The 14,447-nt window shown below is 40.9% G+C and overlaps 3 protein-coding genes across 3 annotated transcripts in view; 2 read left to right on the top strand and 1 right to left on the bottom strand.

Moving 5' to 3' along the window:
- Positions 1 to 14,447, top strand: part of LOC131681105 (uncharacterized) — a 139,386-nt gene that overhangs the window by 58,777 nt on the left and 66,162 nt on the right. The window contains exons 2-3 of the mRNA XM_058961815.1: positions 8,839 to 8,976; positions 9,055 to 9,204. Coding sequence (XP_058817798.1) covers positions 9,127 to 9,204 — 78 coding nt within the window. The 5' untranslated portion in view covers positions 8,839 to 8,976; positions 9,055 to 9,126. The remainder of the gene's footprint in view (positions 1 to 8,838; positions 8,977 to 9,054; positions 9,205 to 14,447) is intronic.
- Positions 1,250 to 3,018, top strand: LOC131685773 (alpha-amylase A-like). The gene is made up of 3 exons (XM_058969716.1): positions 1,250 to 1,460; positions 1,515 to 2,834; positions 2,896 to 3,018. The coding sequence occupies exons 1-3, from the start codon at positions 1,278 to 1,280 to the stop codon at positions 2,905 to 2,907; spliced, it is 1,515 nt and encodes a 504-aa protein (XP_058825699.1). The 5' UTR covers positions 1,250 to 1,277; the 3' UTR covers positions 2,908 to 3,018.
- LOC131685775 (uncharacterized) lies at positions 7,357 to 8,275 on the bottom strand. The gene is made up of 3 exons (XM_058969718.1): positions 8,046 to 8,275; positions 7,829 to 7,984; positions 7,357 to 7,756 (listed from the first exon to the last, which is right to left on the bottom strand). The coding sequence occupies exons 1-3, from the start codon at positions 8,112 to 8,114 to the stop codon at positions 7,454 to 7,456; spliced, it is 528 nt and encodes a 175-aa protein (XP_058825701.1). The 5' UTR covers positions 8,115 to 8,275; the 3' UTR covers positions 7,357 to 7,453.

Raw genomic sequence — 14,447 nt, 5'->3', positions numbered from 1 at the left:
GCACACTTATTCTTACTTATTTTTTGACTTATACTCACTTAGTTGATTAAGCAGAATCTATGCATTTTTTCCTCAAATGAGAATTTTGTTTTGATAAGACCAAATTTTACGCATAAAAGGACAACTCCTAATTTGAAAGTTTGGTTTTTAGTGTTTCGGATTCTCCTCCTCAGTAACTGACACTAACTTGGAGCCCGTTAGATACGTCCAAACCAGCACCAACTTGGTACCAGCTAGACACTAAACCCAAAAAGTCACACTTCTTGTGTGAACAACTGGTTTGTTCCGAGTGATGTCTCGGTAGTAAGCACAGAAGTACTGATTCGCTGATGAGGAAGTTGAATCCAAAACTATTGTATAGTGCCAGGCGTTTGGTCCTCGAACCAAAAGACTAGTTTTGGATTTAATTTCCTCATCAGCGAACCAGAACTTCTGTGCTTACTACCGAGCAGTGGCGCGAGTTTTCATTTTCAAATGCCAACTTTCAGTTGAATCTACCGCAACCGAGCTTCAAATCCAAAGCCTCCCGCAATCATGCACCTTCAAGTTGGCGGGATTTGCATGACTTAACCGATCGCCTTCATTTCAAATTGATTCTTTTTCATTCACCAACCAAAGCCGTTATCTGCTATGTAGTGGCCAGTTTAAATTAATTGTTGCATGTTTAAAATTTTCACGCATATATGAACCGCGTGAATTATATTCTGGGTAGCCAAAAGTGTTAAAAACCTAGTGTTAAAAAACCTAGTCTGTTCCCCAGTAGAGAGATATTCACAGGGTCAATGAAATTTAAAATGAATGAAAAAATGTATGACTTTTTGAATTTGATGTTCAATTGGCGCCATTTTGGTGCATTCTCGAGCAAAATAAATCGAGCGTGGATAATTCAGATAAAGTCTTAAAAAGCACTGTTTGCATAGGTACTGCCTTAAATCTGAAATTTTTAAAAAGTTTTACCGCAATCGATAACCACAGGGATTGATGAGGTTCGGATCACTCCGTTATATAGTGATCGAAAATAATCTTAGATTATTAGATGGAAGCAAATGCTTTCGCTGAAAATAAAGCCAATTGCTACTTCCACTCGCACATCAACTAATCTCAGATTCAACCCCCCACAATCAAACTTTATCATCCACACGCGCTATCGCTGCCATTTTGCCACTGGTTCCACATATTTTGGCTAATTTTTGATAACCGAACGGTATAAAAAGATTCGCAGAACCCACGAACTGATTTCTTCGCGCTTTCCTTCTGTTCAGTGAATTTCGGTCGCAATGAAGTATTCGGCCGTTTTTCTAGTCTCGGTTCTTTCCGCTCTCAGCTGCATACAAGCTCAGCATGATCCCCACTTCTGGACCGGTCACAGCACCATTGTTCATCTTTTCGAGTGGAAATTTTCCGACATTGCCCAGGAATGTGAGCGATGGTTGGGACCTCGCGGTTTCGGCGGTATTCAGGTTAGCATCATTCAATCCATTTTTTCACTGGTTTAAAGCTTCATGATTTCACAGCTTTCACCAGTCAATGAGAACGTGATCGTTGAACCGCCGGCAAGTGATAGCAATCGACCCTGGTGGGAACGTTATCAGCCAGTGTCGTACCAGTTGACAACCAGGTCCGGTACCGAGGCAGATTTCCTGGATATGTCCCGACGGTGCAATGCCGTTGGCGTGCGGCTGTATGTTGACATCATTCCTAACCACATGGCGGCTCATCCGGCTGACGGCAGTGTTGGTTATGGTACAGGGGGATCGACTGCGGTTCCACGCGATCGTGATTTTCCAGCGGTTCCCTACACACTGTCCGATTTCAACCCATCCTGCGAGATTACCGACTGGAATGATCGGGTGATGATTCGAAACTGTGAACTTTTTGGATTGCCAGATTTGAATCAGGGCCTTGATTCGGTTCGGGACAAATTGGTAGCGTTCATGGATCATCTGATCGATCTGGGTGTAGCTGGATTCCGGGTGGATGCTGCTAAACATATGTGGCCTCAGGATTTGGAAGTTATCTACGGACGGTTGAAGAATCTGAATACTGATTTTGGGTTCCCGGCTGGAGCACGGGCTTTCATGATGCAAGAAGTGATCGACAATGGCGATCATGAAGTGGTTCGGAAGTACGAATACAGCCACCTGGGAACGGTGACGGAGTTTATGTTTTCATTCTACTTGGGTCGAGCGTTCCGCGGAAATGACGACCTCGTATGGTTGGAATCGTTTGGGGAAGCTTGGGGGCTCCTTCCGTCACGTGATGCTTTGGTGTTCGTTGATAACCACGATAACCAGCGTCATGACCACGGGACGATTCTCTCCTATAAGTTGCCGAAACCTTACAAAATGGCGATTGCCTTCGGAGCAGCATATCCGTTCGGTCAACTGCGGATCATGAGTTCGTTCGCTTTTGACGACTTTGACCTTGGGCCGCCTATGGATGGTAACGGCAACATCGTGTCACCGTCGATCAACACCGATAACAGCTGCGGAAACGGTTGGGTTTGCGAGCATCGCTGGCGGCAAATCGCAAATATGATCAAATTCAGAAATATCTGCTGGGGAACGCCGGTAGCTAATTGGTGGTCTAACGGCGCAAATAAGATTGCATTCTCCCGAGGCAATCGAGGTTTCGTAGCTTTCAACAATCAGGGAGTCGATATGCTGGAGATACTGCAAACGGGTCTCGCTGCCGGTATCTACTGTGATGTTATCTCCGGCGATAAGGTGGGCAATTCGTGCACGGGTAAAAGCGTTACAGTGCTAACTGATGGACGGGCTTCGATTCACATTGCGCACGATGCGGAGGATGGCGTGCTGGCGATTCATGTTGAGGTGAGATTTGTTATGGTTTTACTTCGGTCAGCGAAGACTAAATTTGATTGTTTATTTTCAGTCGCGACTGTGAAATGGGGCGGTGCGTAATGGTATGCTGAAAAGTGCACGAACGAACAATCGTTGTTTGGAAAATGTATAGATAATTATTAAGTTTACTGACATTAAATTTGTTTGACCGAGGAGTGTTTTTTCAATTCATTTATTTGATACGACTCGACTGCAATTTACCTTTGCGGGTGTAGATTCGTTTCCTAGGCGGTCAAGCATTGTCGGCGTCGCCGGACAACAACGCCCGAGAGTGGTTCATTCTGATACCTTGATCGTCGCTTTCGATGATGGTGTTTCGAAGGTTATGGTCAATAGTTTTGTTATGCTTCTTCGTTTTGCTGGCGTCTCCATTGTCATCACTAATTTCATGGAGTAAACGTTTTCGTGGAGACTGCGGAGCTCGAATAACACCAGTAAATGTACGTTTAGTTGAGTGTAAAAAATGAGCTAAATAACTTGTTACGTATCTTTACATGTGATTTGAAATTTACACGATTTTCAAGGTACATGTAGCCAATGTAATCAAAATTGAAGTCATCCAAATTATTGTTTTGGTGGGTCTGTGTTTTCTTTCAGAAAACTATGATTCAGTTTTAAAAAAGTTGGCACCTCTTAGTTGCAGATGCCATATTCAGAGCCGTAGTGTGCAGTTGGTAAGCTTAAGCCTTTATAGCGAATCTCATCCGGATAGAGTTTTTAGGAGCAAGGTCACAGCATAGTGATTTGGCGTAGTAAGTGACATGCAATATGCATAAGGAGAAATGTAACAAAATGCATATTGCTTGCTAAGCCGGACCAATGTTTCGTTTTCATTAGTTCTAATCAGCTTTAAAGCTTTAAGAGTTCATTTTTTTGCGGGACATCATGCTTGACTAAAGGTTTTATCAAAACCATAAGTAGTGTTCATCGGTTTCGAAGTTAGCATTGATCCGGCGCCAGCTTTGTCCCGACACTAGGTTAATTTCGGATTCTGATGGAACGAAGTCAAAACGCAATTTCCATATTCTCGAAGGGGGGGGGGGGTTCCTGAAACACACTACCCCGCGCTTCAGTAGATCGGAATCGATGACCACTCCGTTAACCTCAACTTTGTTAGCGGGTATGTAGACACGGTAATCCTTCATAAAAAACTTGTCGCTAGGAGCGTAATTTTTTTGATTTTGACAGAATATCACATTTGTAAGCTTAACAAGGCTTTAAAGATATATATCACGACTGAATATTTCTGCATTAGAATCAATGTGAGGTCAATGTGTATTATTTTGGACGGTAAATGACATATTTTGCTGGACATTCAATTTGCTGTAAGTTGGGCCTTGTAAGAAATTTTATTGATGGGCCTTTCTTCAAGGACAATATAATATATATTACTTATACCCAAAACGCGGCCGTAATACCTTTACGGTAATAAGAAAAAATGCTCTAATAGCAAGACTTTCAATACTAAAACGGTCTCACCAAAAAATCCCCAAACGGCAATACCAACACATTCAATTAGTATACAATAAATATTAACGCGTCGGATTGTCTAGAAGTGTGTAGCACTTCGCTTGACATTGTATTGCTCATCAAGCGAAGCGAACACAATGTGGATAAAGGCGAGTTTAGATTTTTTCTACACGACACATTCCGTATTTGAAGATCGGCTCACACTCGACTGGCTTCATAGCACAGTCATAAAAAAACCGACCCGGAATAGTGGTGGGGTATTTTGGTCTGTGTTAAATTGCATTTTTTTTCTATCACGGACGTCAACAGCAAGGTAGCGATTGCACAAAACATGAACAGTCCTACTCGTCATGTACGGGAAGCAAAACCTACGTTTTGGATCCACGTGTCTGAACCGTGGGTCCGGATCCAGACGCTGGTTCTAAGCGCTAAGTGTGGTCCTGGTTCAAGCCCGGAACTGGTAAGGGGAAAAGGGGATAGGCTAGATCCAGGGACAGGTCCGGATCCATAAGGTCCGGATTTGGCAACTGGTCTGGATCCAGGAACTGGTCCGGATCGGGAACTGTGCCAGATCTAGGAACTAGGGACTATAATTTTTATTTCACTATCCAACCTGCCCAGAAAAAAAATCGGTTATTCCGGCTGGTTTCTGCCAATAATGGGGCAGATTCCAGCCTCCACGTGATTTACGACTGTTCACAAAACTGCGATCGTTTCTATAAACAGCATATGTATCGCCAAAAAGCTGACGAGAATGAACCCTAGCATCTAACCATGTCTCTGTAAGAACAATTATGTCGTAATGGGAGGAAGAGATTGCTAGGAAAACTTCATCGATTTTTATGCGTAGGCCTCGGACGTTCAGGTAATAAATCGTCAGTTTACCATTCAAGTCTGCGTCGAGAGTCAATTCCTCAAATTCCTCCACATCATCGTCAGGATGATTGCCTGATAACTCTTATTCCTGGAAGTTGTCAACATTTGAGAAACAAGCAGCACCATTCGAAGCTTCAGCAGGTCATATACTGCTGCTAATGTTACCTGACAGACTAACGTTGCACACTGATGAAACAACGCTCATGCTTGAAGACTAAACAGATGGAGATCAAAGCGGTGTGTGCGAACGGACGCTTTTTTCGTTTGATATTTTCATTCCTGAATGTTTTCCATTTTTTAATAGAATAAGAATTGGTGAATACTGCTTTTGGCAGTGTCAAAAATAGCGACCACAGCGGTTGAAGTTCCGCTACTTCGGATATAGCACTTCGTCTAAAACGATAGACCTTAAGTAGAAGCAGGTAACTCCGCGCTTATCGGCGCAACGTCGGAGCCCAGCCTCGACGCCTCGATTTGTCGATTGCTTGATCCTGCTGCGGTTTCATCGATGCACACTTTCGCGATCATTCTGGGCAGATGAAAAATTTTCCTAATTCATTATCACTGCAGGAATCCTCGCTCAAACAATCAACTTGTATGCTGTCGCAGATTCAAACGATTGCGATACGATTTTCACGTCCCACTCGCAACTGACACTTGTATATAAACCACTTAAAAGTATATGACGATGTGTACAAGGTGACAAGGTATGTCTTGAATGCTATGAATTAAAATTTGATGATGCATTAAACACGTGTCAATTCCATGCGCACTTCATCGTGGTAAGCAATCGAAAGTGTAATAATAATACTGGTATAAATTTGATGCTCGTATTATATTTGAGCTGGGCTTGCCGACGGGAAGATGACCTCAGAATGTACCACTAGGTCTCTGTCATTCTGAAATGGGTTATTGGAAAATCGGTAGAGCTAACACCTCCCACATCCCGAAATCAAGTTGTTTGCATGGGCAAGCCAGACCATTGCAGAAAACTTTTTTTTTGTGATACCGCTGCCGGTCAGTGGGATTTGGAAGGCTAACAAACACACACATGCTTGAAGACTAAACAGATTTGAAAACATGTCCGAGCATCGAAGAATGGTGACAGTTGATGGATCGGCAGTAACTGGGTCGGAAGGGGCTTGCACCGTGCGGTTTTTAGTGCGTCCCGGTGAAGATAAGACTGCTAACTCAAAACGTCCAATTGTGACGGTTCCGTCGCTGGCCTTGTTCAACAAAGCTGCATCATCATTGGCACAAACTGCGTGGAAGGTTTCACCGCAACAGACCTTACATATCACAGACTCTTTATCTTTCACGATCTTCTGGCAACGGTGAAGATTTCTAGAACCGTGCCCAGTGGTTTCGAAAAAACTCCTACATTTTTCGAAACTCCACTACGGCATGCTGACCAGGGCTTTAACCGGTCACTGTAAACTCAATTATCACATGGCAACTATTCAGTGCGCTGAGTCATTTTCATGTGATCTTTGTCAATCATCTGTATGCAACTGCCCAGCAGTAGCGTATTAGCGATTTCGAGTTTTCGACACAGTTTTTGGACGACTGATACTCAAAGACATACCAAACTTTCTAATTCAATGTAGTAAAGAGCTTTATACTTACTCGCAAGCGATTTGAACTAATTGTGAGTTTAATTTACCTGCAGTTTATTTTGCGCTGTTCTTTTTTTTCACTCTTCCAATTCTACTTGCTTCTTGCCTGGTGAGAAGACACGGCAAAGCACAAATCCTTATCTACATACGGGGAACCTGCCATTTTAGCAAATATATTCTAATTCCTGATTCCTGAACTTCAGGAATTTCAACAGAAGCGCTGAACGATATCTAGTAACCACTATAGAAAACTATTTTATGTATTTTGTGAAAAGCTGACCACATAATATAGGTTAATGAAGTTATAAATTTGATGTAGATAATCACAAGCAAGAAATGGTTCTATAAAAAATCAGTGAGTTCAGTTAGACAAACACGTTAATTTGTAGGGTTTACGAACTGTTTAATTTAGATTTTTGAGCTGAATAGAAAACACGATGTTTAGAAATTGAGCACGTTCGGTCAAATGCAACAAAATCTTCGCATGATCTATTACGAATAACTTTTTTTCGATTAACCTAAGGCGTCAATGCTTTTGGTGGATTGTCTCAATAGTTTGACCGATACGATCATTGTTATTGTCTATCGATTGATAGGGTTAGACGTGAAACCCCAAGCAACCATGCACTATTTAACCGACAGCTTAATTTTGTATGCCACCACCTGTTTCCCGTTGCTGCCCGTCATCCTGGCCGACACCACATACTGATCCTTTACCATCACCGGCGGTAGATCTTCCTCCTGAACCTCGAACTCGTTGATCGCGTACTTGCCCTTCAGCAGCGGACAGGTTCCGACCGGTGGTAGATTCGATGCCTTCCGGAAAGCATCAATAATCGAGTTTTCCATATTTAAAAATTCGCAAAAACTTGCCTTCCCGCCGTAGATCGATGGACCCTTTCCGTTTCGGCTTTTGATATCAAAGGACACCTGTGCGGGAAAGAGAGTTAAGAATGAATGTCCGCTAACCGAGGAACATACGATTTAAATCGTTATCGTTACCTCATTTTCATCACCCCAGTTCTGGTTCAACTCAAAATCGCCGGTAATGGCGAAACGGTTCCGGTTCTTCCTGGTCACCCGGACGGTGCCCATCGTGAGAAACGCGGCGTCAATGTTCGGATCGGGTTCGAAGGAATTGACTGTTATCTCGTACAGCTGGAAGGAAGGGCGAGTTAGGCCAGCAGACGCTTACCCAAGAAATAAGTGCAATACTTACGACCCCACTGACGAGGGAACTGTCCAAATAGAGGTGTCCGACTATGAGCAGTATGGAAAAATAGTTCATTATAACCGTCGAATGTTCTGAACAAGAATGAACAGCAGCAATATTGTATGGAAGGGTTTTATTTGTTGCAATGATTGATGATTAAAATTACATTGCAAAGATGCATCAATAAATGTGGGGATTGACATGATTTTTTTCGGATACCAACAACATTGTATAGTCACGGCATGTTGAAATCACATAAACCAGCTAGTTTGTAGTGCACCAGGGTTGACACTGAAATAGGTATCAATAAATATAGTACAATTGTGGTTTGTTATCGTATAATTGTAGTAATAATTAACTCATTGGTAATTGGAAGAGTAGTGATTTCCTTTCAGTCTCAGTGTTGAGAAAAGGAAATATTGTGTTAGAAAAGTGACATTCTACTACATTGTTTGAGAGCGGCTCAGCTACAACACGCTATCAAGTATAGATTACTCCAATTGATTACAACTTCTATTTACAGCTCAATTAGGATAATAGCATTTTGATGGTAATTAATCATTTCATTTAACAATTAGTATAGCCGCCCTCACCAAAACGCGACGCAAGACAGGACACAACACTTATTGTCCTTACTAACTAAGTTAGTAAGGAAAATATGTGGTATGTCCTGTCTCGCGTCGCGTTTTGATGAGTGTGAATCGAGTCATTACATTGGCACAGCCCCAAAAAACAAGTTTAGTAAAGCCGTCATTACACCTTTGAAATTGCTAACTCTTATCACTTTGTCAATCTGCAGCTCCAACATTGCGGCAATCATTCAACAACTCTATATCCACCAATAGATCGATTGCTGTCCAGGAATCTTATAATTTTGGCCTGCGTGAATCTGCTCTGTGTAGCTCTCTATCAATCGATCTGGAGCTTCAATCCACGGGTACATTTCAATCCATTCCTGCTGGGTGGAATAATGAGTCCGAGTTCATCTAGCAATTTCTTGATTATATTTTTTCAGCTCTTTGATATCACCATCGATGGCTTCGAACCGTACTCGCAAAGCGATCCGGACTTCATAAGTTATGGAACAATGCGAATGTCCAAGCAAGCCCGGAAACTGCATGTAATAGCTGGGAATTTCTTCAAAAATTTGGAAAACAGCGATGAGGTTAGTCGAATTTTTGAAGAATACTTCTAACGTTTCAATATAGGGGTCCCGTTTCAAAATGTTTTGCCAGAATTTTACCCGATTTTTTAAACGTGAATATCTGCCTTTGCACTGAATGAAAAAATAAGGTTATTACGCTATCTGATTGGAAATATGTACAACAATTTTGTATCCAATTCGGTAGTATGTACAATTACTAAAAATAGCGGAAATAATGGATTTTATGAAAGTAGTAATTATCTGATCTATGGTTGGTTGGTACAATTCGCTCAAAAAGCAAGCGTTGCAGGGACTGCCTCTTTTTGATCGAACGAACTGCGACGCGTGTAGAAAGAGAACACAAGAAAAATTCGTTAGTTTGTGTTCTGACGTTGTAAGCGTAGCAGCTGCTACGTTTCATGTCAGCTCACATTCATCGATGGGAGCTAATAGATACCATGACTGCCGCCAGGCGCTGATGATTCTAATCATGAAATGACGTGACAATTTTTGTATTTCAATATCACACTATTGAAAAACAAGCAAAAATGAACAGATCTCGAAAACGTGAAAACTCCCATACATCAGTCAATCTATCCCCGGCAGCGCAGTCAATAGGGAGCAGCTTAGTGATTCAAACGAACACGAAAAGTTAAAAATAAATGTGCCGCGTGCCTGTTTGAATCAGTTGTTGCTCTTTTGCCAGACAAGTAACATCGTGCCTATAGCGTCTCGTACGACAGAAACAATACAAAAATGTGCAGCTACTTAAAGTAAATTTCCAGGTTAAAATTAGCGAAAACCTGTGATTTATTAAAAATAGTCTTTCGGAAACATAATCCAAAATTCTGCAATGTTTCAGAAAATTGGAGGATGTGGCAACACTGCCAGCTAGCGAAAGCCGTACCAAAAAGAATCCGCAATTATTTTTTCATTATTCTGCATGAAGGCAGTCCTTCCATCATCAGTGCGAAAGTGATAAAAGCCGATGTCACGTTTCAAGCTATCAGTATTTCATATTAGATGCTGAAGGGAAAAGTTGTTTCTTTTCATTTCGAAATATTTATCTGATGTAAGTAACATGCGGCTGGTAGAGATGGCAAACCTTTTTTGCGGCTGACTAATTGTTCCATTCTGCATGTTATTTTTGTTAAACCAAAAGCCCTTAGTTAGTTCAGTACTTTTCATTCCATAGCACGCGTGTTTGTGGATCTCACAAATAGTCCATTTCTGGATTCCACCAATGGTCCTTTTCAGGACCCCACATACAAAACAGTTAATTTGAATGATTCCCTTAAAATAGTTCCTTTTAGGACCCCAAATATAGAACATTTCAGAGTTAATGTTAATTAAACCACCGAATATATAAAGGCACATATGTTGAACTTTCTTCGTTTACGAATAATTTGATTTATGACCAGTTATTTTGCTATCGCGCTTGCAAACATTTGATTTGATAGCAGGTATTTAAAGATAGATGTAAGGCTTTGTTTGTGAGCATCATCAATTGATGTTCCCATTTCATGGATTTGAATAAAACTTTTTAAAACTTGAATTTATCTATCGATTTTAATTTGAAAATTCAACAATTATCTCTAGTGAAGAATAGTATGCCTGTGTGTAGTTCTGAAACAGTCGATGGCATTAAGGTGAAAATATGTGGAAGCCACGTTGCTAGGCACCGGCTCGCTTGTTTACATTGAGAAAAACTGAAATCTGAAGTGAAAATTCAAACGCACAAATGAGAGTTTCCAAACATTTTCCTTTGGTCATCTGCACATTGGCAGAAAATTTGAAGTTTTGTTAGTAAACGATTAAAGTTTCGTGAGTGTTTTTGCAGTGGTGTGTGAATAAAATGCATTTCAAAAAGTGCAATGAAAACGAGAAGAAGAAAAATAAGAGTGCTTCGAAAAGAAATCCCAAGTGAAGAGGGGTGATATTTTCGCACAAAATAGGAGCTACAGATGGTATTCCATCATAAACTCGGATTGATTGTATAGGAAAATGCTCTAGCTTCCTTAAGTAGCAGTTTCGTGGCACACCAGCAAGGTTAGTGTGTTGAAAAACGTATTTTTATATTTGCTCATGTCAGATACATGGTTAGGCAGGGGAGAGGGGTGTGTGCGGCGTAGCAGCTATGTTGTGGCTCGCATGTATAATGTCCTTAACGGGTTTTAATTTAGCCACGGATTATATTGCTTGCTCATAAAACTGGTTGCATTTTTAATGTCATCGTGGTCGTGTCTCGCACACAACACTTATTTTTTTTTCAGAGCTGAATAAATGGATTGGCGATGGGGTGGTTTGGTGCGAGAACCGCGCTCTCTTGTTCTTTAAATTATATGTGGCGTCAGGTGCTTGTAAAGATAAATTCACCACGGCGCGCGTTCCAGTGTGCACAGTGGTGAATTTATCTGTGTGTTTGTTTCCTCCGGCAAGCCGTAATGCGTACTGGTTGTTTCGTTGTGTAAAGGAGATGGTGTTGGCTTATTGGATACTGATAATACGATTTTCTGTTCATGATTTGATACGAGTTACTTCGGAAAGTTTATTTACGAGTTTATAGAGCATTTTTGCACTACCAAGGGATATTTAAAATACTTGGTCCGCGGAGCAAACTGAGAAAAAGTTTTACGTATCATCATGTTATAAACTCAGTTAAATAACGGTCCGTAAAACAGATTAAATGTATCCACATTAAGCCCGGCTTATTTTGTGTGCGGCTAAATGACGCAGTGTACTTTTTACTTATTCTGTTTGCGAATATCGCGGCTACACAAATGAAAAGCTCCATTATTGTGAAAACTTCATTCTAAGTTAACTGCTTGGTTAAGGTTCGAGCATATTATTATTTATGAAAACATGGGGTAAAACGCGCCTCCTAAGGAAATAGGATCACAGTAGCTATAGAACATTAATTGGGAGAATTTAATAAATATCATTCAACCAACATTTCCCCCTGTAATCGCAATCATAACGCTTTGAAAAATGTTCAAAAATTTTATGATTCACAACAACAACGGGACAGAAAGCTCGTCGGACTAACACGTAATTTTGTTTTCTGTTGAGATTTCACAAAAGTGTAGCTTTAAACCGTCTTAGGTTAAGCAATTATTAGGTTTTCAAAACAATTGTTCTGTTTTAGATTAGAAAGATGAGTAGGTAATGTCAACGACATTACCGAAATGAAGTAGCATACATTTTAAGCTGTTAATACAAATGCTGCAATTTTTACTAATTTCTGAAAGGTTTTATTAAAATAAGTTATTTCGGTATTTCTAATAGAAATAGCGAAATAACGGTACAAGTATATACGATTCTCTACTGTTGCCAAATGAACTGATTCACTCTCATTTAATAATCTTTTCAGGGTTACCATATGAGGATAAATATGTTAGAATATTTTAGGTTTCGATGTACGTGTACCGATATTTCGGTATTTTCATTAGAAATAACGAAATGGCTGGTTTTAATATAACCTATCAGAATATAGTCAAAATTGTAGCATTCGCATTAACAGCCTAAAGTGTATTCTAATTCACTCCGGTTATGTCTCTGACATTACCCACCCATCTTTTTTTGTCTGCGAGATAATCAGTAACACACGACAAGGCACAAACGTGCATTTTAACCATTATATTCTTACGATCGCCAAATGGAAGGAAATGTTAGTTGAATACTTACTTAAGAAGATGCGGGAAACCCACGCAATCTCCATACGCATTACGGACGTTAGAATTGGTTAGTAGCGAAGGAAAATAGGATGTGGGTTTAGAATGATTTATATAATATTCCACTAAATAGATAATAAAAATTAATTATAAATCAGATTGATCTCACCAAATTCACTTGGCTGGTCTGTAACAGGTGCAGACTTCAGGAACCACCTTTATTCTACTTCTTCCGAGCATTCCGCTCAGATAAAGTTGACGAAGAAGGCATCGATGATGATCCGGGTGGCTGGTCTCACTGCAAACTACAGCTAAAATACCGATGCTGACATTTCCCTCGCTTTTAAACTTGTTTCCGTACAACGTAAATACTAAACAATCTCTTACATAAGCTATTATTTGATTATAGACCAACGTGGATCAGATGAAAAATGAGATAATAAAATAAAATAAAATATGTCAATATATGCTAGTCTTCGTTGATAGATGGGCGACCATTTCTGGTGGGTGAAGGGAATGTGGGTGTGAGGGTGGTCTGCGACAGGAGAGTGGGTAAGAGATTTGCGAGGGGTGTGGGTGGAAGAAGAAGGAGGGCTGGATGGGATGGTGCAACACCCAGATGCATATTATACCTTCCATTTGAGACTAGGTTAGTGAAAATTGGTTCAGTCTTCACCGAAGTGGCTTTAGTTCTGGAATATGTCCGGAACCCGGGACTTCCGAAATTATCATTATTGGACAAAGTTCATATCAATAGACTTTTAACCTATGAGGTATTACGCTTGTACCGGTTTATATGAGAAATTCCCATGTGGCCGTAATAACCTACCTGTAGCTCCGCTTGAGCTTGAGCTTGTGCGACCACCCCTGGCTACTACTCCGCTATCGATCTGGACTAGCTGAAGATGCACAGGAAATTGGTGGATAATTATGCTTGGTGGTAGCGAAACATCTTTCAATGTGCAACTCCTGGTAAAGTGTTTATTGATCAATACCGGCGGCGACCAGGCCCGAACGTAGATCGCGGAGAAAAGGAAAGGAATGATAAGTCCGATAGGATATTTTTGCTAGTAAGAGATATAGAAGTTGGTTCTACTTCTTCTTTACCAACGCCAGAGAAGTTACTCCACTATCTGGACTAGATATCGATCGGAGACCAGCACCAACGGCTTTACTTCCCTTCCGAAGGGAGACGTGACCACAGATTTTTTCACCACAGAAAAATCTCAACGACCTCGGGTAGAACTGGCCAACTGTGGCGGTTACGCTTACCACTCAACCACCGGCGCCATCCGTAATAACCTACCTGTAACTCCGGAACCAAAAGTCAGTACTGAATGAAATTCAATAGCATTCAATACAAGTATTATATCCTTCATTTGAAATTAACTTTGTAAAAATCGGTTAAGAGTTCGCTGGAAAATAGGTGTGACACTAGCTTAGGAAGTTAGGAGTTTCTCGGGGGCCTCAAGAACCGTCGGACAATGTGGTCAAAGCTACTATGATTGGTCATTAGTGGTCTAGACCCGCAAATTCAAGTAATGTTGAACCTGTTAGAATATGAATCGTTCGGACACCATGGTGTTACCAGTT

The sequence above is a fragment of the Topomyia yanbarensis genome, chromosome 2 (assembly GCF_030247195.1).
Source record: "Topomyia yanbarensis strain Yona2022 chromosome 2, ASM3024719v1, whole genome shotgun sequence".
NCBI classification, from domain to species: Eukaryota; Metazoa; Arthropoda; class Insecta; order Diptera; family Culicidae; genus Topomyia; species Topomyia yanbarensis.
This window is presented reverse-complemented; position numbering and strand designations above follow the sequence as displayed.

Excerpts from the sequence above, each read along its gene's own strand:
- LOC131685773 (XM_058969716.1), top strand. The coding sequence starts at position 1,278 with ATGAAGTATTCGGCCGTTTTTCTAGTCTCGGTTCTTTCCGCTCTCAGC. Across the intron at positions 1,461-1,514 it reads GCGGTTTCGGCGGTATTCAG|CTTTCACCAGTCAATGAGAA; the intron begins GTTAGCATCATT and ends ATGATTTCACAG.
- LOC131685775 (XM_058969718.1), bottom strand. The coding sequence starts at position 8,114 with ATGAACTATTTTTCCATACTGCTCATAGTCGGACACCTCTATTTGGAC. Across the intron at positions 7,985-8,045 it reads GTTCCCTCGTCAGTGGGGTC|CTGTACGAGATAACAGTCAA; the intron begins GTAAGTATTGCA and ends CCTTCCTTCCAG. Across the intron at positions 7,757-7,828 it reads ACTGGGGTGATGAAAATGAG|GTGTCCTTTGATATCAAAAG; the intron begins GTAACGATAACG and ends TTTCCCGCACAG.